General features: G+C 44.1%; 1 protein-coding gene across 1 annotated transcript; it reads right to left on the bottom strand.

Annotated features, from left to right (window-relative positions):
- Nucleotides 1-599: 599 nt before the first annotated feature.
- TIMM13 (translocase of inner mitochondrial membrane 13) lies at nucleotides 600-24,671 on the bottom strand. Its single transcript, XM_029610787.1, has 3 exons — nucleotides 24,400-24,671; nucleotides 17,380-17,448; nucleotides 600-872 (listed from the first exon to the last, which is right to left on the bottom strand). The coding sequence occupies exons 1-3, from the start codon at nucleotides 24,511-24,513 to the stop codon at nucleotides 774-776; spliced, it is 282 nt and encodes a 93-aa protein (XP_029466647.1). The 5' UTR covers nucleotides 24,514-24,671; the 3' UTR covers nucleotides 600-773.
- Nucleotides 24,672-26,685: the final 2,014 nt, after the last annotated feature.

Below are 26,685 nucleotides of genomic sequence, written 5' to 3'. Positions count from 1 at the left end.
CATTCCCTTGAACACATCTCTACTTTAATAAATATTTGGAAAAGATCAAGGCATCTAGTCTTTTTTGTTTACCTAACGCCCATTATAGAGCGCCTACCTCTGTTTTCTGGGACCTACCAGTCTTGTGGAACTTCGCTCCTCTTCCATGACGCTGCCGCCACCCATCTGTTCTCCCTCCTACCTGGTTCTAGTTAGGGAGCAATCTGTTCTAAACGGGTACGTACCGTGGTGACACCTGTCACTGGGCAGCAGGATGCAGCTCCCTGGGTAAAGCTGCATCCAAAGTGGCTCATCAGCTTAACTGTTGGTTGTTTCTATAATAACCATGCTGAATACCATTAACCCCGAGGAGGCGTCAACTGGGAACCACACCCAGATCTCCCGCTAAACCAAGGCTTCCTGGGTGCCTACAGCAGATTGGATATGCAGGAGACAGACTGCAGAACCAGTCTTTGAAATCTCTCATTTGCACATTCATGGTCGATAGACTAAAAAAGATGCTTGGCAATGGTGACAGACCACGTTTAGGAGCTCAGTGCTGAATCACTGCCTGAAAGGCTTATATACTGCAATCACATTAATGAAAGGGACAGAGGCTGCCATGTAAAAACAAGGTCTTTATTACTCTGCTGTACAAGATGTTAGAAATATAGGATATGGGATCTCATTACCCCGGACTCAGGAATTCTCCTTCCGTAGCCCGTCATTCCTCAGGCTGTGAAAGATCCTCACTGGTTTGTGGGCGTGCTTTCATAGCAATCCAACCACCGCCCTCACATCTTGGCCCTCTCCTTCTGAAGTCTTGAGTTGTAGGCACGCGAGACTGTGTTCCAGGCATCCATGTACCTATCCATGCACATAGCTATGCATTTCTGCATGAGAAAACGAGGTGGAAAAGAAAAAAAAAGAAGAAATGTGAGGATAATGCCCCAGACCGTGGAGGAAACATCACGCCTACCCCGTCCTCCCACCGGAGAAGCAAGCACCTCATCCTGTGACACAATGCTTTACAAGGGAAAAGCCATTTGGCACAGGTGGAGGGACCTGCATGTTCCACTTTATCTTTTAAATTATTCCCAAGAATAAGAAGGGTTTATGATATCAAGAACAAAAACAGAAGAAATTCAGTCACTTAGCAATATCCCCTCTCTCTCTCTCCATTCCCTGCCTCGTATGTCTATTTCTCTTCTCACACCCCCTCTGCCTCCTTGCCAGTGGTGGCTCCAGGGCTTCGCTCTCTTTCAGACGGAGGCTCCCCCTGCACTTCTGGATTTTTGTGTGGGGCCAGGCAGCCTGGCGGAAGTGCTTGCGGTGGGCACGGCCCACGTTAAATGCGGCATTGGTGACATCAAGCAGCAGGCACCGACTGCCTTGGGGGAAGAGGAAGGCAGGATTTGAAGTGCCACATCAGCAGCCCTGGAGGGGCGGGGTGGCAGGACTTAAACACTGCAGGTGCTTTGGCCTGCACTGGATTCCCGCAGTTGCGGGAGGCCTTGAGACACTGCAGCTTTTTAATCAGTCAGCCTAAGATTAGGGTGAAAAATTGGTTTAAACTGAAAACCAAGGACCCTGGCCCTTGCGTCAGACACACGTCAAGGCCCCTGCTCAAACCATCAGCTTCTATTTTATTTAAACCAGAACCAGGGAATAGGTTTATGATGCAAAACCGATGGTTAACGTTATTGCATGGTCTTAGGTTTTTTTAAAACAAAAATATAGATCAAAGGAATTTAACTAATTTTCGAGAATACTACGAACAAGCAGAGTATTCTAAGGGTGTAATTGTAACTTTTTTTGAAAATCTTTCACTGAAATTACTCCAATGGGTGATAAAAAATCATGGGATATTCTCTTCAATTTATAATCATTTCACACCTGCTCATGCAAATTTCTCTTTCATAAAGCTAAAATAAAAATCCAAAAATACATCACCCAAATATTAACATGTGAAAGACTTACCAAAAAACAAAAAAAAAAAAAAGTGATCACAGCTGTTCAGAACACTGCTTGTTCACTGCATTTTTTAAAATGAAAGTTTGATTCATAATTTTTTTTTTTATAATAACCTCTTCTTAAATTTAAGACATTCTCTTTGCCCTGTAACCCATTTATCTCCCTGTAGCCCATTTGTATGCAGAAACAAGACTGCTGTGCTAACATTTGGCATTTTCTTGGACAGCAGTACTTGGGGAAAGAGACACAACAGCAGAGAGGCAGGGGAATCAGAAAATCCAGGAGCAGAGATGGGCAGGGGGATTAGAAACCTGGCAGCTGAGATGCTCGGGGATCACAGGGGTCCTGCACATGGATCAGAAATAAGAGCTGCCGCTGGGCTCTTTCTGAACAGCAAAATCTAGCAATGTCTCAGACACAAAATTGCACACAGAAAGAAATGCCATCACGTGAACGTTAAAGTTGCTAGAGTCAGACTGCCAGAAATAAAGGATAATTTGAAAATTGTCTTATTTTTTGCATTTCAATATTTATTTAAAGCTTTTTTAAACTGATGTTCATTTGCACATCACATCGGTTTTCATGGAACGGGTATTAAAAGCATGGGAAGAAGGAAAAAACATCTCAAGTCCTTGAATGGTGTTTACAAAATTCAACAAAGTTAATAATTTTTATTCCGTCTTCTCAGGAAGTTCACGATAGATGAGTGTCGATCATGACCAATATACAGTTGTGCTCATAAATTTATATACACCTGCCAGAATTTGTAAGATATGTAGCAGTTTAAGAAAACATGGGTGAACAGACAAAAACACGTCTAATTTCTAATGTGTTTCAAATTAAGCTTTATGCATCACAAAATAGTACAATTATTAAACTGTAGCAATAAAGGAAATAAAAATGGTCCTGTTCAAAGAGTTTGCAACTCTGCTTTATCTGTAACAGATGTTCTCCTAGGACAGCAGCATGTTAGTCCTCACACACACACACAAGGGCAACATCAGATGGAGCCCAGCATGGAAAATGTATGTCAAAGATTCTTTGGATAGGCACACCTAGCACGCCCTATTACCTTGTGTCCACGCAGCATCCCTCTTCAGTCTTTTCCCATGGAGCTTTCACCTCACAGTTTGAGTTCATGGGATTTTTTTCTAAAACCTTGCTTGTAAAAAACTTTTCCACGGCACCAAAGGACCATGGAAGTGCACCAATGGACACTGAGCCATCAACGTTGCAAGGCTGCTAATGCCGTCAGCGGATAGGGGTGCTGGGGACCAGCCCTGTCAGTCTTTTCCAGGTTGAGGAGATTGGGCTTGTCGCCTTCGATCTCAGCCCCAGGGAAAAACTGGACCGAGCACAGCATCGGCACCGGTCACCTTTGATGCACGGTGCCGGGCTTGGGTTGGCACCAGTACCTGCCCTGATGCCCCCGAAGCAACCTGCAGCAGGGAGGGCCTATCTTCCATTGATGCTGGGAGTCCGCGACAGTCTCCACCAGTCTTGCCAATCTCGATGGAGCTTCTTCCTTGGATGAACCGGCGACAAGCACCACATCAGTTAGGGGGAAGCATCAGTGCCCTGCCAGGCATCGATGGGTTCCCAGGAACCGGCACCAACTGGGTCGGTAACATACCCATGAGCACATTGAGATGCTCCAGTAGTGGCTCCAACAGGGAGCGTGCAGACACCAATACAGTCAGTGCTGCCAGCTCGATGCCCCACAGTGCCCAATCGACTGCCGGCTGGACTCTGCGCTCCAACTCCTCCCTCAAAAGTTGCCGATGCCAAAATGGACTGAGAGGAAGGAGATGTGGCCAGATCTTCCTCTGAACCCCGAGGTGGATAGCGACCGACACCAGGACCAGTGGAGACCGTTGTGGACGCATGGCATAGGGCATGCTAGGCATGCTCAGTGTACCTAGCCAAAGTTCTGGAAGCTGACATAAGTTTTCTGTGCTGGGCTCCATCCGATGATGTCAGACAACAACCAACAAGGACTGAACTTCACAATCTGGGTAAACAAATAAGCGTGGGGGCAGCTTGTTTATTGCGGCGGTTACTACCCTAAACCAATACAACACTTTGAATGCATATACAGCGTTGCTCTCTGCTTAAACGGCAGGGATAAATGTGGAAAAAAGGATTTACATTCAGACAACTTCCAACAAGGCATTGATCTGTGCAGTCTAGATAAATAAAGCATCGGGGTAACTTGCTTGATGCGGCGTTTACTACCTTTAACCATTAAGCCTTATGCTCACCTTTGATGCAACTCCAACATTACTCTCTGCATCAATGGCAGGGGATGGCAAGAAATTTGAATCAAACCGTTACCAACAAGGGCCCTGAACTTGGTGGGTTCGGTGAAACAGATAAGTATGGGAAAATAAGTGTGGTAGCTTGCTGGGCAGACTGGATGGGCTGATTGGTCTTTGTATCTATGTTTCATGTATGTGAAGACTACCATCCTGCTTGTCCTAGATTACACTCAAGTTGAAAGACACAGATTGAGATGGCAAAAAAGGTTAGGTATCCACACTTGTGCCTTGTTTGATTGTAATTAGTGTCTGTGTATAAATAGTCAATGAGTTTCTTAGCTCTTGAGAAACCCCTGTGCATTTCATTCAGGGCTACACTGACTTTGGTGATTACTGAGGTATGTGAAAGCAAAAGAACTGTCAAAGGATCTGGGAGCAAAAGTAGTTCAACTTTTTAAATCAGGAAAAGGATATAAAAAGATATCCAAAAATTTGAAAAAGCCAATCAGTACTATTCAAACTGGTCAAGAAGAGAAGAAAAACCTGCAGTTCATGCTAGACAACCAAAGATTTTACGGGAACTGGAAGCTTTTTGCCAAGATGAATGGGCAGTTTTACCCCATGAGAAAATAAAGGGCCTCATTCACAACTCTCACACAAGACTGCAAGCTGTCATTGATGAAAAAGGAGGCAATACATGATATTAAGAACTAAGGGTAGATAAACTTTTGAACAGGACCATTTTATTATTTCCGTTATTGCTATGTTTTGGGTTTGTTTGTTTTTTTTTTTTTTAAATGATTGTGCTATTCTGTGATGCATAAAATTGTTTAACTTAAAACATTAAAAATAAGAGGTGTTTTGTCTGATCCCTCACATTTTCTTAAAATGTTACCCATCTTACAAATTCTGCCAGGGCTATGTGAACTTATGAGCACAACCATATATAAACAAACAATTACTGGTTATAATTTGACATTAAAAATCAAATACAAAAGTATATACAGTACCTCAACATAATACTACAATATACAATGTAAATGCTCTAAAAGCAATTCTATTTAAAAGCTAATAAAAAAAAGGTTTGCAACAGAATCCTGACTCATCCACAATAACTGCAACTACCAGCTTAGCCACACCCTTAAGACAGCAACACCACAGCATTAACACTACTGAATAATCATGATTTTAAATGGCATCTAAACGTCATAAGAGTTTCAGCCTGGCAAATCTCTTTAGGATATTTGTTCCACAACTGCGAAACAGCACAGGAATGTCATGTAACACCTTTGTGCTACTCCTAATAGCCACCAGGGGTTAAAATCTTGGCTACTTGAGAATGCCAATAAGCACTGCACAGGTAGTACCTGCACCCCTGTCCTGGTTATCTCCCATTGGCCAACTGGATTTTTACTTGCCTTTGGGCAAGTGCATGACCCACAAACTATTCCCTGATGCTTTCTAGTGAAAATACAACCTCACAACAACCTGAAACAGCAGAGTTCACAGAAAGACATTCACAGACAACTTACTAAAAGCCCTAGAGATCAAACAGCAACTTGCTTTCATGGGTCACTAATAAGACACAAATAGAGAGCTGACAAACTAAAAAGTGTATTAAAAAGGCAAAACAGTGAACACTGAAAGATTAAAATCTGCATTACAGCAGGCAGGGAAAAAGAAAAGGGATTTCGCAGTAACACGAACTCGAACATTTTAACTTGGCTTGTCTACTAGGCACTGCACCTGTCTCAGTCAACTGTGAGTCCTAATATGGATCAGGTAAGCCACTAATCACAGACTTCCTTCTTGGTTGCAGTTTATCAACAATAGGTTCACAGAGCTGAGATTATGTCAGACTATTTCTCTGTCACCTGTACAAGATCTATCCATCTGTCCCTGTCAGCTTGAAATAGCAACTCACCTGTTACTCTGCCCACCCGCTCCCCGACGCACATCAGCAGAACATTCTGCCTCAGAGACTAACCTGGTCAGTTCCAGCTACTAGTGCTGTAGAAAGTGGTTCTCAATTTTACAATGACCCAGATGGTCTGTCTTCAAAAATTAATAGCAGCAAGCAGGATGCAAATCAGTTCTCTTCCTCTCAGGTTTGAGAAGGTGTGTGAAGGAGAGATTGGTAATTAAAGCAGCTTAGTTTCTGAGAGTTGTACTCGTTTTTCTGGGGATCTTGAGTGTATGTTCAGTGTTACTGTGACAGCTCATTTCCACTCAGACATTGGACATAGCGTGAGATCAAGTATTTATGAATCACTTGTGCATACAGTAAAATAAATTCTATTAAGTATGTTACCTTTTCCTTTGCGCCATTTCTAAACAAATATTTAGTATATTTTAGTTCAGCTGATTCTCATGCATGTGAGAATCATCTGTTAGGCGTGTAACAATGAAAAAAGGTTTGAGAACACTAAACCACAAATGGCAGCACCACAGTGCAATTTAAAATCAGCAGAAAATGGTTCTAAAAAGGGAAAGAAGTTTCACAGGGTAGAAAGATGAGATTAGCAGCTAAAATCCTTGCTATGAAATGCAAAACATATACTCATTGGCAGAGCAGAGAGTCCATCCTGGAATATATTTGGTAAACCGGCTAGCCTGATAATCTGGGGCAAACATTTCAAAGTCATAGATAAGGGTTTGAACCGAGCTCTGGATGAGACTGATGGCCAATGAAGTGCCATCAAAAGAGGGGAAACTTGACATCTCAGACAAAGGCCAGACAGAATCAGATGGCTGAGTTCTGCCTCAGTTGGAGCTTTGTCTTCCCATTAGCTGGCAAACCTAAATAAAGCATGCTACATTACAATAATCCAAATGTGACATTAATATGGAATGCATAAGGATTTTAAAATTTTCTTGATCAAAAAATCAGCTCTGGTGGTGGGATCTGGGCAATAAAAAAAAACAACAAAGATTGATTTGGAAAGGTGTAAATTTCTTTGGAGAAAAAAGACTGAGGAAGCGTCAAGAGCGATATATGATAAAAAAAAAAAAAAAACAGGCAGGGAAATAGATGCTATGAGTGATGAACTAAGAAGCACTGAACAAACAAGTGTTCAGATGTAAGAATAACTAACTTGTCCATGGGAGTGTTGAGAGCGAGATTGGAGGCTGCACTGGACCATTGCTGCCTTGTACTGAGCTTTGCTACAAAGACCCACGAACATTCGGGCCAGAGAATCTCCCCACTCCCTCACTGGATGCTGCCATCTAACCCCACCTACCTATATCACATCACCATCGGGGCCTTAAGTCACTGAGATGAGCCACGGTGCCTCAAAGAGGCAAACCTTTGGGAGATGGAGGGAATGAGTACTGTGGATAACTTGCTGGAAATACTTTAAATTCTAAGGATCAAGAGAGGTGGGATTTTAGGAATGAGATTAGAACGAATTTTAGATGGTTATCTATACCAGGACAGACCATCATATGGGGAAAGAAGGGTATTTGAAATGTATTTTAATCAGTATTAGATCATTATCCAAAAATTGGTTGCATATTTATGATTTAATAATTGATAGGGATATTGATCTGGTTTGTGTGACTGAAACACAGTTAAAAGGTAAACAGTCTACAGCTATTTCTCAAATGTGCCCTGAGTGTTACTCTATACATAATTATAACAGGCCTGTTTTGGAGATCAGGAAGTAACAAAGGGCAGGTTACAGAATTGGAAGAGTAAATGCCACTTGGTATACTTTGCAATTATAAGAACTGAAAGGTGGATTACATTGTTTAGAGAGGAGATGACAAAAAATAGGGTTAGTTGAAGATAAGAGATACTGGAGGGTAGCAGCTGCAGAATATTTTAAGTGTTTTTTTGCTTTAAAAAATTGGAGAAATTACTCACCTGATAATTTTGTTTTCCTTAGTGTAGACAGATGGACCCAGGACCAGTGGGTTTATGCTCCCCTGCCAGCGGATGGGAGACTGAGCAAGCTGTTGTCACAGTATATATAGCCCTGCAGTGACCCCAGCCTGCCAGTATTCTCTTCAAAAGCAACTGTAGACAGACTAGCAAAAAACATGATTAAAAAAAGGTAACCAGAACAGTACTAAACCAACCATAAACACTGAACTCGCATAAGATTCTAGCTAGGGACTGGAGGAACACTTACCAGTAATCCCTTGGGACCCAGAGCCCCACAGGAGGACCACTGACACTCATGCAGCACCCGAGGGTGTGAAGCTGAATCCATCTGTCTACACGAAGGAAAACAAAATCATCAGGTAAATAGTAATTTCTCCATTTCCTAGCGTGTAGCAGATGGACTCAGGACCAGTGGGATGTACCAAATTTACTCCCCAACAGGGTGGGAGGCTGCCCGTGGTCCAGTCAAAACCGCACATGCAAAGGCTGCATCCTCCTGGGCCTGCACATCCAGACAATAAAAGCTGGAAAAAAGGTGTGTAAGGAGGACCAGGTCGCAGTTCAGCAGCTATCGATGGGAGACAACAGACTAACCTCCGCCCATGACACTGCCTGAGCCTTAGTGAAATGGGCCCTAACCTGAGTAGGCAACAGCTTTTCAGCATCCACATATGTGGCCGTGACCACCTCCGTAATCCGTTGAGCTATGCTAGCCCACGAAGCCGGAGCACCTTGCTTACTCCTGCCATAAAAGAACAAACAGGCGATCCATCTTTCAAAAAGACTGAGACCTCCAGATACCGCACAAGTCGCTTGACATCTAAGGAGCACAAGAGGTGAAACTCCTCCACATCCCTGACTTTATCCAGGGATAGCAAGGAGATAGAAACCACCTTGGGCAAGAAGGATGAAACAGTATGCAGCTGTAATGCCCCTGGAGTCACCCGAAGGAACGGCTGCCGGAAAGACAAGGCCTGCAGCTCAGAAGTTTGACGCACAGAACATATAGCCACCAGGAACACAGTCTTCAAGATCAATAACCGTAAGGAAATGCTACACAGTGGTCAGAATATAGGGCCAGCCAAAAAAATCCAGCACCAAGTTAAGACTCCACAGTGGAACCGGTAACCAAGGGAGGCCTAAGATTCTTCATTCCCTTAAAAAAAAAAAAACAAACCAAAAAACAGGCCACATCAGGATGAGATGACAATGAAACACCATTCACCAGGCCTCTGAAACAGGCAAGAGCCACAATCTGCACCTTCAAGGAATTAAGGACCAATCCTTTATTCAATCCATCCTGCAAAAAATCCAAAATGAAAGGGATCTTAACTGAATGAGGAAGAACACCCGGCTCCTCACACCAAGCCTCAAAAACTCTCCAAACCCACACAAAAGCCAAGGAAGTGGAGAACTTGCAAATGCAGAGTAAGTGGCAATTAATGCAGAGGAATAACCACGCTTTAACAAGTGAGCCCTCTCAAGGGCCAAACCGTAAGACGGAATAGAGTTGGATCCTCGTGAAGAACCAATCCCTGCAGTAACAGATCCTTATGCGGCAGAAGACGAAGGGGGGCCTCCACCAGGAGTCGTTGCAAATATGTGTACCACGGACACCTGGGCCAGTCTGGAGCCACCAGGAGTACTAGTCCCCTGTGGCCTTCAATCTTGAAAATTATCCTGCCCAGCAGGGGCCATGGAGGAAAGGCATAAAGCAATCTGTCTTCTGGCAAGACCTGTATGAGAACATCTATTCCCAGGGATCACAGATCTCTCCTGCGACTGTGGAATCGAGGAACCTTTCCATTGCGAGAGTCACCAGCAGGTCTAGGAACAGAAGGCCCCTGCGATCCACAATCAGCTGAAATGCCTCTAATGACAACACTCACTCTCCTGGGTCCTGACTCTCCCTGCTTAGAAAGTCTGCTCCCACATTGTCTTTTCCTGCAATGTGAGAGAGATCGGCAGATGACCTTCCACCCATTCCAATAGTTGGTCTATTTTCTGAGAAACTTGCTGGCTCTTGGTTTTTCCCTGGCGATTGATATAGGCCAGTTGTTACATTGTCAGACATCACATGAACTGCTTGATCCTGCAGCCTGTGGCTGAACTGCAAGCATGCCAACCATACCGCCCGGGCCTCCAGGCGATTAATGTTCCAGCAGGACTCTTTGGCATTCCAACACCCCTGGGCCATTAACTCCAGACAGCGAGTACCCCAACCATGGAGACTCGCAGCTGTCATGAATATCAACCAGGCTGGAGAGAACAGGGGAACTCCCTCTCTCAGATGATCCTCCTGCAACCACCACTGGATGTGGGAGCAGATTTCCATTGGTAAATGGAGCTGAACCGCATAGTCCTGAGACTGCAGTTCCATCAAGATAGCAGAGAGCGCTGAAGACAATGCATATGTGTCCTTGCCCACGGCACCACTTCCAGGGTAGCCGCCATCAAAGCCAAGTACCTGTAGGTAGGACTACACCATCGGGCATATGGGGTTCATCAACTGACGCATTTGAGACTTCAGTTTAGGATCTGAACTTCCAGTAGGAAAACAGTCCTGTCCCATGTCAAACCGGACTCCCAGATACTCCAACGACTGGGATGGCTGAAGATTGCTATTGTTCAGGTTCACCACACAACAGGGCTCCTGCAATAAGATCATCTTGTGTGTCACCAGGCAGCTCTCTTTCTGAAACTTGGTTCGATATCAGACAGTCGTCCAAATACAGGTGCACCAGGATTCATTCTTTTTGCAAGGTCGCCACTACTACTGCCATAATCTTGGAAAAATGTTCTGGGAACAGTGGCAGCACCTGAAACTGATAATGGCACCCCAACACTGCAAAGCATAGAAAGCATTGGAACACCAATTGGATGGGAATATGAAGGTAAGCCTCTGACAGATCCTAAGAGGCCAGAAATTCCCAACTGCACCACCATTATCACAGTGCTTAAGGTTTCCATGCAAAAATGAGACACCTTCAAGTGACTGTTGACTCTCTTGAGATCCAGGATGGTACAAAAGGAGCCCTCCTTCATAGGTACAATAAAATAAATGGAATATCGCCCAATACTTTGAGACATGGGCACTGGAACCACAGCCCTCAGTCTGAGGAGCTTTTGAAGCATGAACTCCACTGCCTGCTTCTTCTGCGGGAAGTGGCAAGGGACACCATGAACACGTCCCGAGGAATATTGTGAAATTCTAGTGCATATCTTCAGGACCCACCTCCGATAAAACAGAGTAGTCGTCCTATTTCCTGTTCCAGAAGGTGGGTCAGCAAACCTTCATTGGGTAGCTCGGGAAGGTCCACTACCTGAGCCCGCTCCTTTCTTGGGCTGTCAGGTATGAAAGGACTGAGACCTACCAAAAGGCCAAGTCTGCTGAAAGGTCATCCCCTCTGTAGGGATGAAGACGCCTGGAACCCCAGAAACACCACCTCATACCAAAGGGGCACTAACTGCTTCTTACCCGCCGGCAACAGAGGAACCAGAGACTCACCCCACTTACTGGTCAGTTTCTCCAACTCGCTCCCGAACAAGAGCGAGCCTTTAAAGGGCTTCTTGGTAAGACTGGCTTTGGAGACTGCATCAGCTGACCAATTTCACAACCAGAGTTGACGCCTGGCCGCTATCACCATAACTGCTCTGGAATTCCCTCCAAACTCAACCTCCGGAGAGAGAAGCAGACAAGATCTCACCACCAGGATGCAACAGCAGACAATCTGTAAAGTCATCGCCACTGCCTCAAAGGCTTGCTTAAAAATAGCCTCAATCCTTCTATCATGTACATCCTTCAAGGCCACTCCTTCCTCTATGGGGAGTTGCCCGCTTAGAGACAGCACATACCAGAATATCCATTTTGGGAAGACACAAATGCTCTCTCACAGTTGGATCCAAGGGTATAGGCCTTCCAATGTCCGACCCCCTTTAAAATTTGCCTCTGGGGCATCCCATTCCAGATCAATCAAATCCCGAATGGCATCCATCACAGGGAAAACACAAGAGGCTTTATGTAAGGAAATCAAAATGGGATTCTTCCTCTGCTCTGACATGGTATCTGAACCAGGGACACCCGGCTGTTTCAAGGTCTGGGAAATCAGGGCCGGCAGTTCATCTCTATGAAAGAACCGCAACATGGTTCAAAACGGTTCCAGCCCTGGAGGAATGTCCCCATCTTCCAGGGAATCAGGATCAACCTCATCAGTGCCATCTGGATTCCTGTTGGGAACACCTACAGGGAGCAGAGGCGAGCCCCAGCGCTTAAGCATAGGACTGGAAGAGGGAGGACCAGCTGAGGGCCCGATCTGACAGGAATGGGAAGCAGAGGATTGTGCCTGAAGAAAAGCTTGTAAGCCTTGAAAAAATAGCTGGGTTCAGATCAAGCCCAGAAGGAACAGGAGCTAGTCCCACAGAAACACCCTCGCCAGCAGAGGAGCCAGTCAAGGGAGAACCAAGATCTGGCATCCCTGCAGTCAAGGCCGTGACCAACCCATCATCAGAATAGGAAGAGCCAGGCTTAACAAATTCCGAGGAAAACAACTCTCCCTGAGTGTCTGAGCAGCGCTGACACAGGTTAGAAGGCAGGTCAGGCTGAGAAGCCCTAATATGACAGGTAACACAAATAGAAAGAAGACTTCTTGCTTACCAGTGCCGTCGTGGTGGTAAACGTGTGTCGGAACAGCTCACGCTCAAAAATTGAATGCGCACAAAAAAATAAATATCGCAGCTAGGCGCACGCACAACTTGTGCACCAAGTTAAGCATGTCAAAGTTTGTGCGCATAAGAAACGTGCTCAAAAATGAGCGCACAACACGTGCACAGATCCAACGCGCTGCGCACATTGACGACCTATAGAAGGAGCAGAACAGGCACAATAGCGCACGAAAACAGCCGCCGCGGCCTACCATTCAGCATGCAAGAAAAAAGCCTAAGTGCAGTGTCTAGCCCACCAGGGGCCGCTCAACCCCCCAGGCTGCCCAGTTCCCAAACCCCAACAGGAGCAGGAATAAACTTCGGTACGGCGCACCGAGCACAGAAACCAAAGGAAGTCTTGAAACCCCTGTCTGATTCAAGGTATACTTTTTTTTGTTTTTTTAAACCTTACTTGAGCTCAGCGCTTACCAGCTGAATATAGACACATCTCCAGCTGTGGGGGGGAAGGGCATCTGCCATGACTGCTGCGCTCAGCCTCCTGCAGCTAAGTCCACGCCGGGAAGCCCAGCTACCAGACTAAGATACACCTCGAGAGACCATGGAAATCACCTCAGGTATTCTCAACTGGGGAAGGGACCTTTAAGTATCAAAAGGAGAGTGGGGCTTCCTTTTCCTGAATTTAGAATTTCAAATTTCTCCTTCCAAGAAGCTCAAAGCAATCCCCATAGGGAGCTGCACGTCCACCATCTGCTGGAGACTGAGAATACTGACAGGCTGGGGTCACTGCAGGACTATATATTCTGTAAAATCAGCTTGCTCCATCTCCATCTGCTAGCAGGGGGGCATAAACCCACTGGTCCTGAGTCCATCTGTCTACACACTAGGAAATCAGACATTATTGAGACGGCTAATGATGATTCTAGAATCACATTTTTAGGTTGGTAGGTTCTACGTTAGGAGATAAGCGAAACCTCATTTATGAGGATGTTACCGAGTGTAATTTACTAAGTTCTATTTTTGAGGAAAAGGTTTCACATTTGAGAAATTCAGTCACTAAAGGTGAGGATAAAGGAAATGTAATGGAAGATATCCACTCACATATATGTCTATTACTACCAATTTGTTGGATGGAGCAAGATTACAGGAAGAAATTATTGGTATTACTGATGATTCCAATCTAGTTGATTTGAAAACTTGAGAGGGTTTCAGAAATTTAAACCAGTTTCATATGTGGAAATTATGACAGTGGTAAAGAGGATAAAGAAGTTGAAACATTTTTTCGATCCTTGACCTTACTCAAATTGTCATGCTATTTGATTATAGTATTGAAGGGCCTTTGGAGTTTAGTTAACTTTGTTAACTGAAGAGTTGGTACCTGATAGACTGACGTAGTCTGTAGCTATCCCAATTTTAGAGTGCTGATATGGATCCCAGGATATGTTCTAATTATAGACCTATAGCTAACTTTTCTTTTGTAGCAAAAAATATTAGAAAGGGTAGTGACCACCCAGATTTCTGAATTTCTGGAACAGGTTAAGAATACAGCCCAGGCTGGTTTTCGAAGGAGATGTAGCATGGAGACCATTATGGTGGATTTGATGGATTCCGTGCTACCCCATTTGGACAGAAGGTTTACCGTAATGATAGTGCTTCTCACTTGGTGGATCATGATACCCTTGTGTCCTGTTGCCAGTTTTTGAGATGGATATCTAGTTTCTTGCAAAATAGGATGCAACCAGTGTATTTTCAGGGGCTATGTTCTCATGCGTTCTTAAATTGTGGAGTCCCACAGCATTCCTCATTATACCCTTTATGGTTTAATGTATATTTAGCCCCTTTGGGAGGTATTCGCTCATTTGGTTTTATTCCATTCATATATGCTGATGATATTCAAATTTTAGTGCCTCTGGGATCCCATTCAGGACAGGTCCTCTTGTTCTAATGAATGTATGGATGCTGTTTGTGTCTGATTAAGGGAGAACTACATTTTGAATACTAAAATACTACAAGTGTGAACTATCTTGGAGAAAACTGCAAATTGAGGAAGAGGTGGTTACAGCAAGTGATGTGAAATATCTTGTGGTCATGCTGAAGTATAGCGTGACCACAAGATATTTGGTCAGCTTATGGACGTTTAAGAATAGTGAGGCAAACATTTTCTGAGCTTCCAAGCACTAAAAAGTCTAGTTACAGCAGTATTCGATTACTGTATCTTCATCTATTGGAGGCTCCCAAGTAATCTGGTTCAGAAGCTCCAAGTAGTGCAAAACATGGCTGTGAGAATTGTCATGGGTCGTTCTAGATGGGAGTCAGCAGTCTCTCCCCTCTTGAAGTTACCACTGGTTATCTATGAGGTCACGGTATGAATTTAACATTTTTGTACTTACTTTCAAGGTCTTGCGGAATTTAGGTCCATCGCATGTGTCTCGCAAGACACATCTAGACAGGCACGTTTACAGTATTGCTATTAAGCTTTAGCAGATGGAAATGGAAGTTATCGACATGTTAAACTGAAAATCAATCATTTTCAATGACAGTGCCCAAACTATGGAATTATCTTCCTTTTATCAATTAGAGAGAGACATTTGATACAGTTTCAGCATAAGGTGACTAAGGCAGATTAATTTTAAGAAGAGATTAATGATGGCTGTGTGTTAATGAATTTTTGCAGTTTTTATGTATATATGATTTTGTTTTATGTTTTTAATAATGTGTACACAGCTTTGAAAGATTTTATTGTAAAAGCTGGAAAGCGATTCATACATTTTGGAAAATGCCCAAAAGCAATAAATCACTATTACAGACTATGTAAAAAAATAAACACCTGTGCTGAAGGTTTAAGGAACATGAGCCCTGATGTCTGCAAACTGAGTGCCTAATGTGAGGTAAGAAGAGATGGGTGATGTTCTTGTTATTAAACATGGCACACATTTACGAAATTCACCTTAGGGTCACAGCGAACATGTGCGCCCCAGTGGACACACTCCACTCACAAGAAAGGGAAGTCCCCATTTAGGTAGCCAGACTATTGCCGGTAAACAGAGCACTCTTGAAGCAGTGGACAACCATTTATTGCCTGTGTCCACACATGCACGGTCACACGAGCAGCTGGATGAGATATGGGAGAACCATCTGATGCCACAAAAAAGGGAAATTCTGGGCCACCAGGCCATGGATTATTATCTACCACACCTTTCTTTGCAACAAGTGAATTTGAGTAGCACATAAGGTAATGCTCAACATCTCTGGCTACTGGCGACTACTTTTTTTTCACTCCCACTTTAAGACATGTAACAAAACAAACAAAAAGGGGGAGAAACTAAACAAATGGGGATTACCTATAGTATAATACAATGAAAGTATGACAAAAAGGCTCAACTTTAGATCTCAATACACAAATGTGCTGGCTTCCAGATAACACTTTACCAATGCTGTAATAGCACTATTAGAAACTTACCCAAAATAGCTACAAACCAAGTAAAACAGAAGACAAAAAAAGGGTGACGAAAGCATAGGGGTAATAGACTGACCTAACTTTTTACTCAAATCATCTGAGAAAATGTGGAACATTTTGACAGTGGTAGTTATGGTTACAGCAATAAATCAGTTTAGAATTAAACTGGACAAGAGTTTAGGGGAAAAAAATATATTGGTATGATATAGTTACATGCTAGGGCAAAAAGTACCGATCCAGGAATTTGGAGCCGATTGCCAAATGTGAGATCAGAAAAGACTTTAGCCACAGATAACAGCGTTTGTTTTACCTTGCCCTGGACTGCAGAGAGCGAGCCTGCCTCAAGGTTACAGGAATGAGCTGAGAAACAGCTCCTAACATGGTCCATCCCATCCTCCCAGCAAGTTTCCTTCTGATAGTAACTGCCTCTCGGTGCTGGTGACCCCCATGTGTCTGTTAAGGGGAGTGACTGCTGCTCCCTAAGAGACACGTGGCGCTACGCTGCTTATTCCATGGGGAGACTCTCTTGGGGGTTCTTGGCTTAGTCTACAGAGCTTAGACTCTACAGAGCTCTGGTTCATACAAACATCAGTTACCACGTGGAGAGAGCTGGTAGGCAATCAGGAGAAGGTTGGCTTTGAGGGACCTCTGACGTCCTCTCTGTCAGTTGCCCAGCTGTAAGGTTACAGGGAAGCTCAGCTCTGTAGTATAGACATTTTGTTTTTGATTTATATTTCACTTTTCATCACTGGTCAGCCACTATTGCTATTTCGCTGTCCTCAAGAGGGCTTCAATCCAAGGCCATGGACAATGAAGTGACTTGTCCAAGGCCACAAAACAGTGTCAGCAAGATTTCAACCCTGGCTTCCCTGGTTTGCAGCCTGCTGCTCCAACATCTAGGCTACTCCTCCACCGCAACATCTCAGCTGAGGAGTTTCACTGCTCTAACATTTGCACAGGGGTGGGTGGGAGTTTGATGTAATGCTAGAGGTTTCAGCTCTCGGGTGCGAAAAAGAAAAACAAAGTTTAGGAACTGCCGAACGACAGGCCCAGCTCTAAATTTTGGCACAAGAGAGCCAATGACAAAAAAAAACCCCCAAACATTTTTCCTTGGAGAACACAGACATCACCAAATTCCCCAGAACTGAAGAAAGCCAAGCTACCTGCTCAGAGTTATCCAGCGAACCTCCGGGCTTCCCGATGCATTTCCGGAAACACTTGTCCGTCATTCTCTAGTGAGACACAAATGAACTCGGTTACTCCACTGCCAGCATCAGAGTTACCTTCAAGATGTCCCAGACGTGCATGCCACCGCTCCTTTTGGATGGGCTGGCGTCACTAGTTCCAAGGCACAGCCTGAAGCTCCAACCCAGAAGGAAGTTTATGCTCTGTCGTCTGGTACCTGAATTAGAAACGTCCAAAGCAGAACACAACCCAGACCCTTCCCCTTTTACCTCCCTCTTACCTCAAGGGCAGCCAGGTTTGCTCTCTAGGTACAATCCCAATTAATGTTTTCTTTTTCAAACCACACATCTTTTAGCACCAGTAATTAGAGGAGACCCTTGCTTTCACATTTTGCAGGAAATGAGATGGAAGCATGACCCTGTCATTGATTAATGGGGCTTTACCGTGAAGCCCAGGCTGAGGGTTAGCAACAGCTCGTGGCCTGAGCGCTCCCCATCACTGCCTCTGAGGGGGAACAGTCACTGTTAAAATCAAGCCTCAACCTAACTCCTCGTCAAGGCCGCTCAGGGCTCTGCTGGAATTAAAACTTTCCCCTTTTCTTTACACAGTTACTCCATCAGGAAACTCAGACTGGTCGTTGCCTGATCTCATGAAATATCAGAGTCGTCCTTTTCATAGGTGCCTTGGTTAAAAGTACTGAAATCAAGCTAAGCTAGAGATTCTGGTGGCCTGCAGTTTACACATCCTGGGAACTATGTGACAGAATCCCTTCAGCCTAGCAGCTACGCTAACCTGCAGAGCCTTGAAACAGCACCAGACCCTGAGGGAAACGTTATAGTTAAATGAAAAAAAAAAAGTGGGACTTTCAAGGGCCATGCACCCTTCTCTGCCGCCTCCAGGGGTTTGGGGTGCTACTGACTGGAGTTGCTTTTAGAAGGCTGTGAATTTTAGACATCAAATGTCATTGCAGAATCCCAGTTGGCTTCCTGCAGTCGCTGGATCAGGGTTTGCAGACTGAGCCACATCCTCATTTACAGACCATCTGATTCAATTTTGGGGAGAGGGCATCGGTTCACGGTTGCAGCACCGAACTGTGGAGCAGCTGAGAACGTGCGCGTTCATAAGTCTTCAGTGCGGCATGCGTTATTTATTATTTTATTTTTTTTATTTAAAAATGTTTCTATACCGTCGTTAAGTTAAATACCATCACAACGGTTTACAGAAAGGCACGATAAAGAGAAATATGGGTGGGTATAGATTACAAATTACTCGTGTGCCATCATAGTACGGTAACAATGTAAAATAATAAACTAGGTGGTTTATTATGGTCTCCGCAACTCAAGCGACTTCAATTGGCACAAAACAGCTGTTAAATTCATGTTTCACACATCTAAATATGAGCAGGTCACCCCTCTGCTGTTGAATTTACATTGGCTTCCAATATCTTATTCAAGATTGGATGCTTTACTCGTAAGGCTTTGAGGTTGGGTTCTCCTTATCTTACCCCTGCGATTTCTCCTTATCTTCCTTCTCATCAATTAGTCTTCACTACGAGAACTTTTAGTGCTTCCTTCTATTCGTAACATGCATTTTCAAAGCTCACATGTAATTTGTTTTTCTTACCTACCTCCTCACCTATGGAATTCTTTACCTCTTAATATTCGTCTTGAGAAAGATTTAAAATTTAGGAAGGCACTAAAAATCTTCAGGCCGATACAGTAAAGTGCGGCCGCGGTTACCCTGCTTCTAACCCGCTTTCTACTCACAATTTGGCCGCCTTAGTCCACCCTGCGATTCACTATCCCCTTTAACCCATTCTTACCGCTTCTTTAAATCACCGGGTAACCCTTTCCACCCGCGGCGTGTATATGAGATGTAAACGATCGGATTAGCTATTCCCTCCCATTCAGTAACGAGCGCCCCGACTATCGCCTTTTTACCCTGCAGTTTTGCCACGCGTTTAACCTGCTAATTTACCGCCTACCCTTACCCCTGCGGTAGAGGCAGGGGTAAGGGTAGGCGGCAAGCTTTCCCCCCAGCCCCCGCTCACCTGCCCTGGCCGCGTCCATGGATGCTGGCCTCCGGGGCAGCCCCCGTCCTCTCTCCCCTCCTCCCGAAGAAACTTTAACCAAAAGAAAACCTAAAAACCTAAAATCCCCTCCTCCTCCTGAAGCAAGGCGCAGGGCGAAAAGCGACTCGACATGTAAAGTATTGTGAATAAGTGTAACCAAAGTAAACTTACTTTTTCTTTCTTTCAGCCCTCTCTGCCCTCCTCCGGAGGCGCGCACCGCGGCTCCCCTGCCTCCCGGGGGCAGCTGGCGGCGAAAGCGGCTTCCAGCGGCCCCCGCCGGCGAAGATGGACGAACGTACGCCCGTAGTGCACGGGCCCCCAAGTCAGCGAAAGCGTTTGAACGTACGCCGTGATGTCATGCGCTTCGCTGGCTTAAGCGCCCATTGACAGGCCCCCAAGTCAGCGAAGCGTATGAACGTACGCCGTGACGTCACGCACGCCCGTTCATGTGCTTTCGTTGGCTTGAGCGCTCGTGCACTACGGGCGTGCATTCATCCATCTTCGCCAGCGGGGGCCGCTGGAAGCCGCTTTCGCCGCCGGCTGCCCCCAGGAGGCAGGGGAGCCGCGGTGCGCGCCTCCGGAGGAGGGCAGAGAGGGCTGAAAGAAAGAAAAAGTAAGTTAACTTTGGTTACACTTATTCACAATACTTTACATGTCGAGTCGCTTTTCGCCCTGCGCCTTGCTTCGGGAGGAGGGGATTTTAGGTTTTCTTTTGGTTAAAGTTGAGATCCACTTCCTGGTACCTGTCATTTGAAATGACAGGTACCAGCGCACCCAGGATACTGTATAGGCGCTGTATTAAGCGCCTATACAGTAAAATGGGTTGCGCTTCATAGACACGCATTGGACGCATGTTGCATGCCATTTAAATAGAGTATCGAGCGGTAGGTGATCCGAACTGTGCGTGCGGCAAACGCGGGTGCGCCCGGCCCTAACGCACCTCTTTCTACCGCACCTTACTGTATCGGCCTGCTTATTTGTTTGTACAGGCTTTTTCCACAATGGATTGTTAACTAAATCAGCCAGTATATGTTTGACATTTTCTTATTTGAATTTTATCTGTATTTAGTTATTTTTTGTGGTTTTCTTTTTAGATTTGAGTTATAGTTTTTATTACTAAATTTTGTTTTATCTCTATATTGCTTTTTTTTTTTTAGCTTTGCCTATTTTATTTGTACATTGCTTTGTTTTACATTTGTATTTCTTTCTTACTACTTTATTAATCACAATGAAACATTTTATTTCATTTTGTGCTACATTTTGTGAACCGTTACGATGGCTCCTCAGTGACGGTACAGAAAACTTACCGGTAATAAATAAATCATGTGAAAAGCCTTTGATTTCAGCAAGACCTTTAGCATGATCCGCACAGAAGACTTATAAATATATTGTGCGCCTTTAGTATGGATCCTAGAGTGAGTGACTGGGTTAAAATGTCTGAATTGGACAATAGTGGTAGAGGGTGTGCCTTAGGTATCTGTCCTTGGACCGGTTCTTTTCAACATTTTTGAGAGTAACATAATGGAAGGGTTATCAGGAAAGGTGTGTCTTTTTGCCAATGATACCAAAAATCAGTAACAGGGTGGACAGCCAAGGAGTGGAAATGTGAGGAGGGATCTGGCAAAGCTCATGAAATGGCAGCTAAGATTTATTTCTAAAAAATATAGAGGAATGCATTTAGGACACAAAAACCCCCAAGGGAAAGGTACAGTATTGGAGGTGAAATTCTTCTAAGCACAAAAGAGCAGTGGGATCTGGAAATAACTGCATCTGATTATCTTAAGCTGGCCGAACAGGTGAATAAAGTGATGGTAAAAGCCAGAAAGATGCTTGGCTGGATAGTGAGAGGAATAGTCAAAAGAAAAAGGGAGGGGATATTGCCCCTGTATAGGTCCCTGGTGAGACCTTACTTGGAATACTCTATACAATTCTGGAGACCGCACCTTCAAAAGGATATAAACAGGATGGAGTCAGTCCAGAGGGCGGCTACTAAAATGGTCGGTGGTATTCATTCTAAAGCATGTGGGGTTAGACAAAGATCTAAACATGTACAACCTAGAAGAAAGGCGAGGTTGGCTCTATTATATCTCCCCTTTCGAATATAGATCAAAGGTTTCCATGCACAGGTGGTGAGCCTTTTTTCAATGGAAAGGAGAATCTAGAACGAGGGTCATAAGATGAAGGCGAAAGGGGGCAGATTTAGGAGTAATCCTAGGAAATATTTCTTTACAGAGAGGATGGTGGATGCATGGAACAGTCTCCCAATAGGGGAGACAAAAACTGTATCTGAATTTTAAAAAATGCATAGGATAAATACAGGGGATCGCTAAGGAAGTGATGAAAACTATAATGCTAAATTAATTGAACAGATGGAGACTGGATGGGCCATATGGTCTTCTTCTGCTGTGAAGTCTCTGTATGTGAATCTGTGTAACCATAGGCAGATTATTAACTTTCTAATCCAAGCTCGGCTACTGACAGAAGTTATTTTGCTTCCCTTGCCTCAGTGTACCCAATACTGTGCTTAACTCTATATTTTGGAAGCTGTAATGAAGCATACATACTAGACCACACACTCCAGAGGTAGCTGTACCTAACTCAGAAATATTACATTGTAAAGTAGACAGGGGACTGCCCCAAATGCACAGAGAAGGAAGGGTCATTAACACATGTTTTGGACATGCAATTTGGCAATGACATTCTGGGGAAGGATATTATGATACTTGGCTGGTATTGTTCATGTCTGTATACCCCGGAGCATAGAAGCAGTACTGTTTGGAGTGGGTTTCCCCAATAGCTGAAAGAAGGGAAGGCGACAGACTTTTTTTTTTTTTTTTTTTAAATGGAAAGTTTTTTTGCCTTGCAAAAGTGCTATCTTAATGTCCTGGAAAGAAAAAATTCCACCATCATTCATACTGGCAAGGGTGGATTTCACCCTACAACATGGCACATATGGAATCCCTTATAGCTGCTAAATCCTCCTCAGCTAAAACTAAAATATCTTAATATTTGGGATAGTTACATTCAAAGTCTTTCAGGACAGGCTAGGAGTCTACTTTTAAATCATTTATAGAGACCAAAGTGTTGAGTGTTGCCTAATTATTATGGTTCCTTTTCTTCCCATTTACTTTGTCTATTAAAATATGACAACAGTAATATTGTTGCACCTCGAGGCTGGGTGGGTTTAGGGGGGTTGGAATATTTGAAGAACCCATGTTTCGGCATGTTTGAACCCTTTAGGCCATGGCTGGACCAGAGTACAACAGCCGGGCCAAGAATCTCTTTGGGAAAATGTGCTACCTAGATACATTTAGTGATTTGTGTTCCAAGATTGGAATTATTTGCTATGTCTTTTGTGATGGGGGAATATTGCGTATTCTACCTGTACAAAATGAAAAATCCTTTCCTTTGTATATGCTACAGTGATGGTCATGCTCATGACTGTGTAGCTGGACTTTTGTTACAATATTGCTTGCATGTGTATTCTAACGTGTTATTGTACATTTCACTGTACCTAAGTTATCACTCAATAAACAAACTAAAAACTGTAAAGTAGAAGCCTATTTGTGATTATAATCCAACTTAGTTCCCCCCCCCTCACACAAATCTGAGTCACCAGTAACTCAAGAGATAGTTCCACCATATGCATAAAGTCACAGGAAGATGTAATGGAAACAAAGCATTTTTCAAGGGATAGCTGTTCTCCAGTTCACCAAAAGGTCCACATTCAAAAGCCATTTAGACAGATAACGTAATAGTTATCCGTCTAAATCACTTACCTGGCTATATTCAGCCCTTATCTGCCTAGAATTTAGCAGGATAAGATAGGGACTTTCTGGGAAGGAGCGTAGTCGCATAAGTTAACCAGTGAACTCCAATATTCAGAGTTAGCCAGTTACCTTCTGCAGCTAACTCTGGTAGGGCCATAGGGCTGTCCTAAAGTTGGCCAGTTACACACAAACTGGCTAACTTTAAAATAGCCAGGTATATTCAGTGGCAAGATTGTGCTACTGAATATATCCTGCTAGTAAGCAGAAGGTAACCAGTTAACTAGTACAGCTGCGCAAGGGCTGAATATGGACATCTAAACACATTTACAAAATGAAGACCTATAATCCTTTGGAAGACTGGAGAAGAACCATGTGGAGAAACAATAGCTGTATTTGGATTCATTTTTGTGCATTTACTTTTTAAATGTAAGCAAAAATCCCTCTGGACTGGGTAGTTACTCAGAAATGATTGCCCAAGGAGAAGCCAAGAACCCACACAGGACATGAACTACCAATAAATGTACTGCCCAGAGAGGATTATTATTATAAACTACAATTTATTGTACATAGTTTTACCTTGTCTACTTTTTCATAAAAGAATTAAAAGATACCAATATGTTTAACAATTTACTTTGTGGCATAAGAACATTTCTAATCCAGGGAATTAATCCACAGGGTCCAAAGGACACAGAAACAAGATCTATACTCTGTTCAGTTCAGTTAACAGACACAAAGTGTCCTTGAGCTTCTGTACTCTGTTCAGCTCAGTTTCAGAAAACAGACACAAAGGGATCCTGGGATATATCTGAGACAGCAATACCTGCATAGGAGATGGCTAATATATACCGAACATCTGTAAAGCTCTCATCTGTATCAGGCCTATAGATGTTACAGACTATTACATGATAGCCATAATCATGACGTCAATTTTATTATTATATAAAAAAATCACGAAATAAATAAAATTACACATCTCTCCTCTCAGCTCACCTCCAGCAGCTGATGAGTATCGGGCCAGCTACCAGATGCATTAAAGATCCCGCTACAGATTAGGAGTCAGATATTGATGACTAAGAGATAAATCCCACCCGAGCACACGTGCGGAGCAGTAATAAGAAGGCGCCGAGGACACCCCGGTGCCGGTTTCTTTTCCTCACCTGCAGCAGCTCCTGGGCGTTGGCCACCGCTATCTGCACCTTCACCTGCTCCATGATGCTACCCGTGTCCACCTTCCCGGAGCCCGCCGAGAAGTCGGAGCTGAAGCCGTCCATGGTTGGGGGGGGAGGAAAAAACCCCCCAAAAAAAGCCTCGCTCGCAGAGCCCCCGACTCTCCGTCCCTCGCCGCACGTGCGCGCTCCAGATCGGCTTTTCAAAGTCACCGCAGGCAGCCCCCCCACCCCCCACGACACTCACTTCCGCGTCCGGCACCCGAGACAGACGCTGCTCTCTGACGCACTTCCGGGGCCGGGGAATCCTGGGAGCTGCTGCTGCTGCTTGCGGCTCCATCGCGCGCAGGCGCAGTCGCTAGGGTCAGATTCCCCCCCACCTGCAATGGCTTTAAAGAAGCATCATTGGGGAATGGTACCAAGGGTTATTCTTTCCGTTTGCAGTTCCGCAACAGGGTACACGTCAGAGGTGTTAAAGTGATGAAAGGCCACTTAAAAAAAAAATAAAGCTTCACCTTCCACTTGTTTGCAGACCTTTCTTCATTTTAAAAACAATTGGAAGAATGGTTAAAAAGTTTGACACTTTCACTGCAAAATCATTTTTTAAGGGAAGTTGCCGTCATCAAACTGGAAAGATAGGCGGGGGACCATTAACTGATAACTTCAAGGTGACTGGTCATTGCGACAAAGCGGTACATAAGTATTAATGCCTGTCATAATACCTGTGAGCTCTGTCCAGGTCTGAGTCAAGACCGCACCTTGATTACTATATACAATTCCAGAGGTGATTCAAAGGAGAGCCACCGAAATTGTAACCGTCTCTTTTTAGTCAGTAAGGAGGTCCAGGCAACTGATCCGTAAAGATAGACTTTTATTGCCAGCAAGATGCAGCTAAGACAAAGGCTCAGTACAACTGCATGCCACGCCCCCTTAGGAGCAAACTTTTATGCACTTTACAACTCTTATCTTTCACACATGCGTTCTGGTTTTGCTGAACAAACAATTTACAAACTGCTGAACAAGCATTAGCTAGCGTGGTCCTCTAGTAGGTGTAGCTTATGATCAGACTATTGTTTCGTCACTTAATTGACGTGTTAGACATTTTACATCGGCATTCGTATTAATACAATACAAAGTATTATTCCAAAATGGAGTTACGTTACGTTACGCTAAAGGTTAGTGCGCTACTGCGTCACTACGCATTACGTATCATTTGCGTTGCAAATGTTAGTACGTTCAAGATGGCTGTGCGTTTCACTGCTGGCATGATTAGTCGGAGGATGTTCAGTTGTTCGTACTTCAGGGGGGTCACGAAATTGAACCCCTTCATTCCCCCCTTTGATACTTCAACTTTGAGGAGAAGGCAGAAGTATCACTTTATATCTGGAGGGTAACTGAAACGACAAATGAGAATTAGTACCAGTGACATGGAATGTGAGCCCTAATATGTTGCTAGGTCGTTGGTTGCTTCACGGGTTTGAGACGGGTGGACCCTATTGGTGTCACCCCCCTTTGTAGCCCGACTTACCCCAACAACACGTTAGCTCCATTATGATAGTGCTTAGAGGTCAGAGTTTATGGAATTATAAATTAGTAGTTAGGTACTCTTTATCAGAATCAGTATCAGAATCATTGTTAGTGTCGTAGTCAGAAGAGTCAGATGAAGGGAATGTGGAGACAGACACATACTTATTAATCATCATGACGTGAGCAGCTGCTCGCCGATCAGCAATATTTTCAATCATGGATCGGAGATATCTAAAAATAAGAGGGAGACAAATAGGAAGTAGAATGCATGTGAAAACAAGAAGTATCAGAGGAAAGAGGAGTTCTTTAAGGCCAGGAATGGAAGTGAGCCAGTTGGGTAAAGAACCTGTCCAGTCAAGGATTCCAGTCCACATCTGCACTGGTACATGGGCCAGGCGAATCATTCGATCAGTAATCTCCTCAATGACTTTACTCTTGTCATCTACCTGTAAACAACAGTTAGAAAGATTAAATTTGCCACATACACCACCTTCCTGAGCTAGGAGGTAGTCCAAAGCCAATCGATTTTGGTAGACAGCTGTTATAATTTTAGTGTTCTGCTTGGCTAAGATGTTGAGAGCCAAGGCAGAATCATTTGTCAGGAGTTCCAGTACTGCTTGGAGTCTTATAATCCGATTCAGCATATAAATAGGTGTTCTATATCCATAAGAACCATCCTCAGCCCAGGTGGCCGGACCATAGTATTGTACAATTCGTTCAGGAGGCCACTCCTGATCTTTCCAATCTCCT

The sequence above is a fragment of the Rhinatrema bivittatum genome, chromosome 8, assembly GCF_901001135.1.
Source record: "Rhinatrema bivittatum chromosome 8, aRhiBiv1.1, whole genome shotgun sequence".
Taxonomy (NCBI): Eukaryota; Metazoa; Chordata; class Amphibia; order Gymnophiona; family Rhinatrematidae; genus Rhinatrema; species Rhinatrema bivittatum.
This window is presented reverse-complemented; position numbering and strand designations above follow the sequence as displayed.

What these genes read in the sequence shown, in the direction of transcription:
- TIMM13 (XM_029610787.1), bottom strand. Translation starts at nt 24,513, where the DNA reads ATGGACGGCTTCAGCTCCGACTTCTCGGCGGGCTCCGGGAAGGTGGAC. An exon ending in ACGCCCAGGAGCTGCTGCAG is followed by an intron (nt 17,449 to 24,399) that starts GTGAGGAAAAGA and finishes GTGTCTCACTAG; the next exon opens with AGAATGACGGACAAGTGTTT. An exon ending in CGCTGGATAACTCTGAGCAG is followed by an intron (nt 873 to 17,379) that starts GTAGCTTGGCTT and finishes TTTCTCATGCAG; the next exon opens with AAATGCATAGCTATGTGCAT.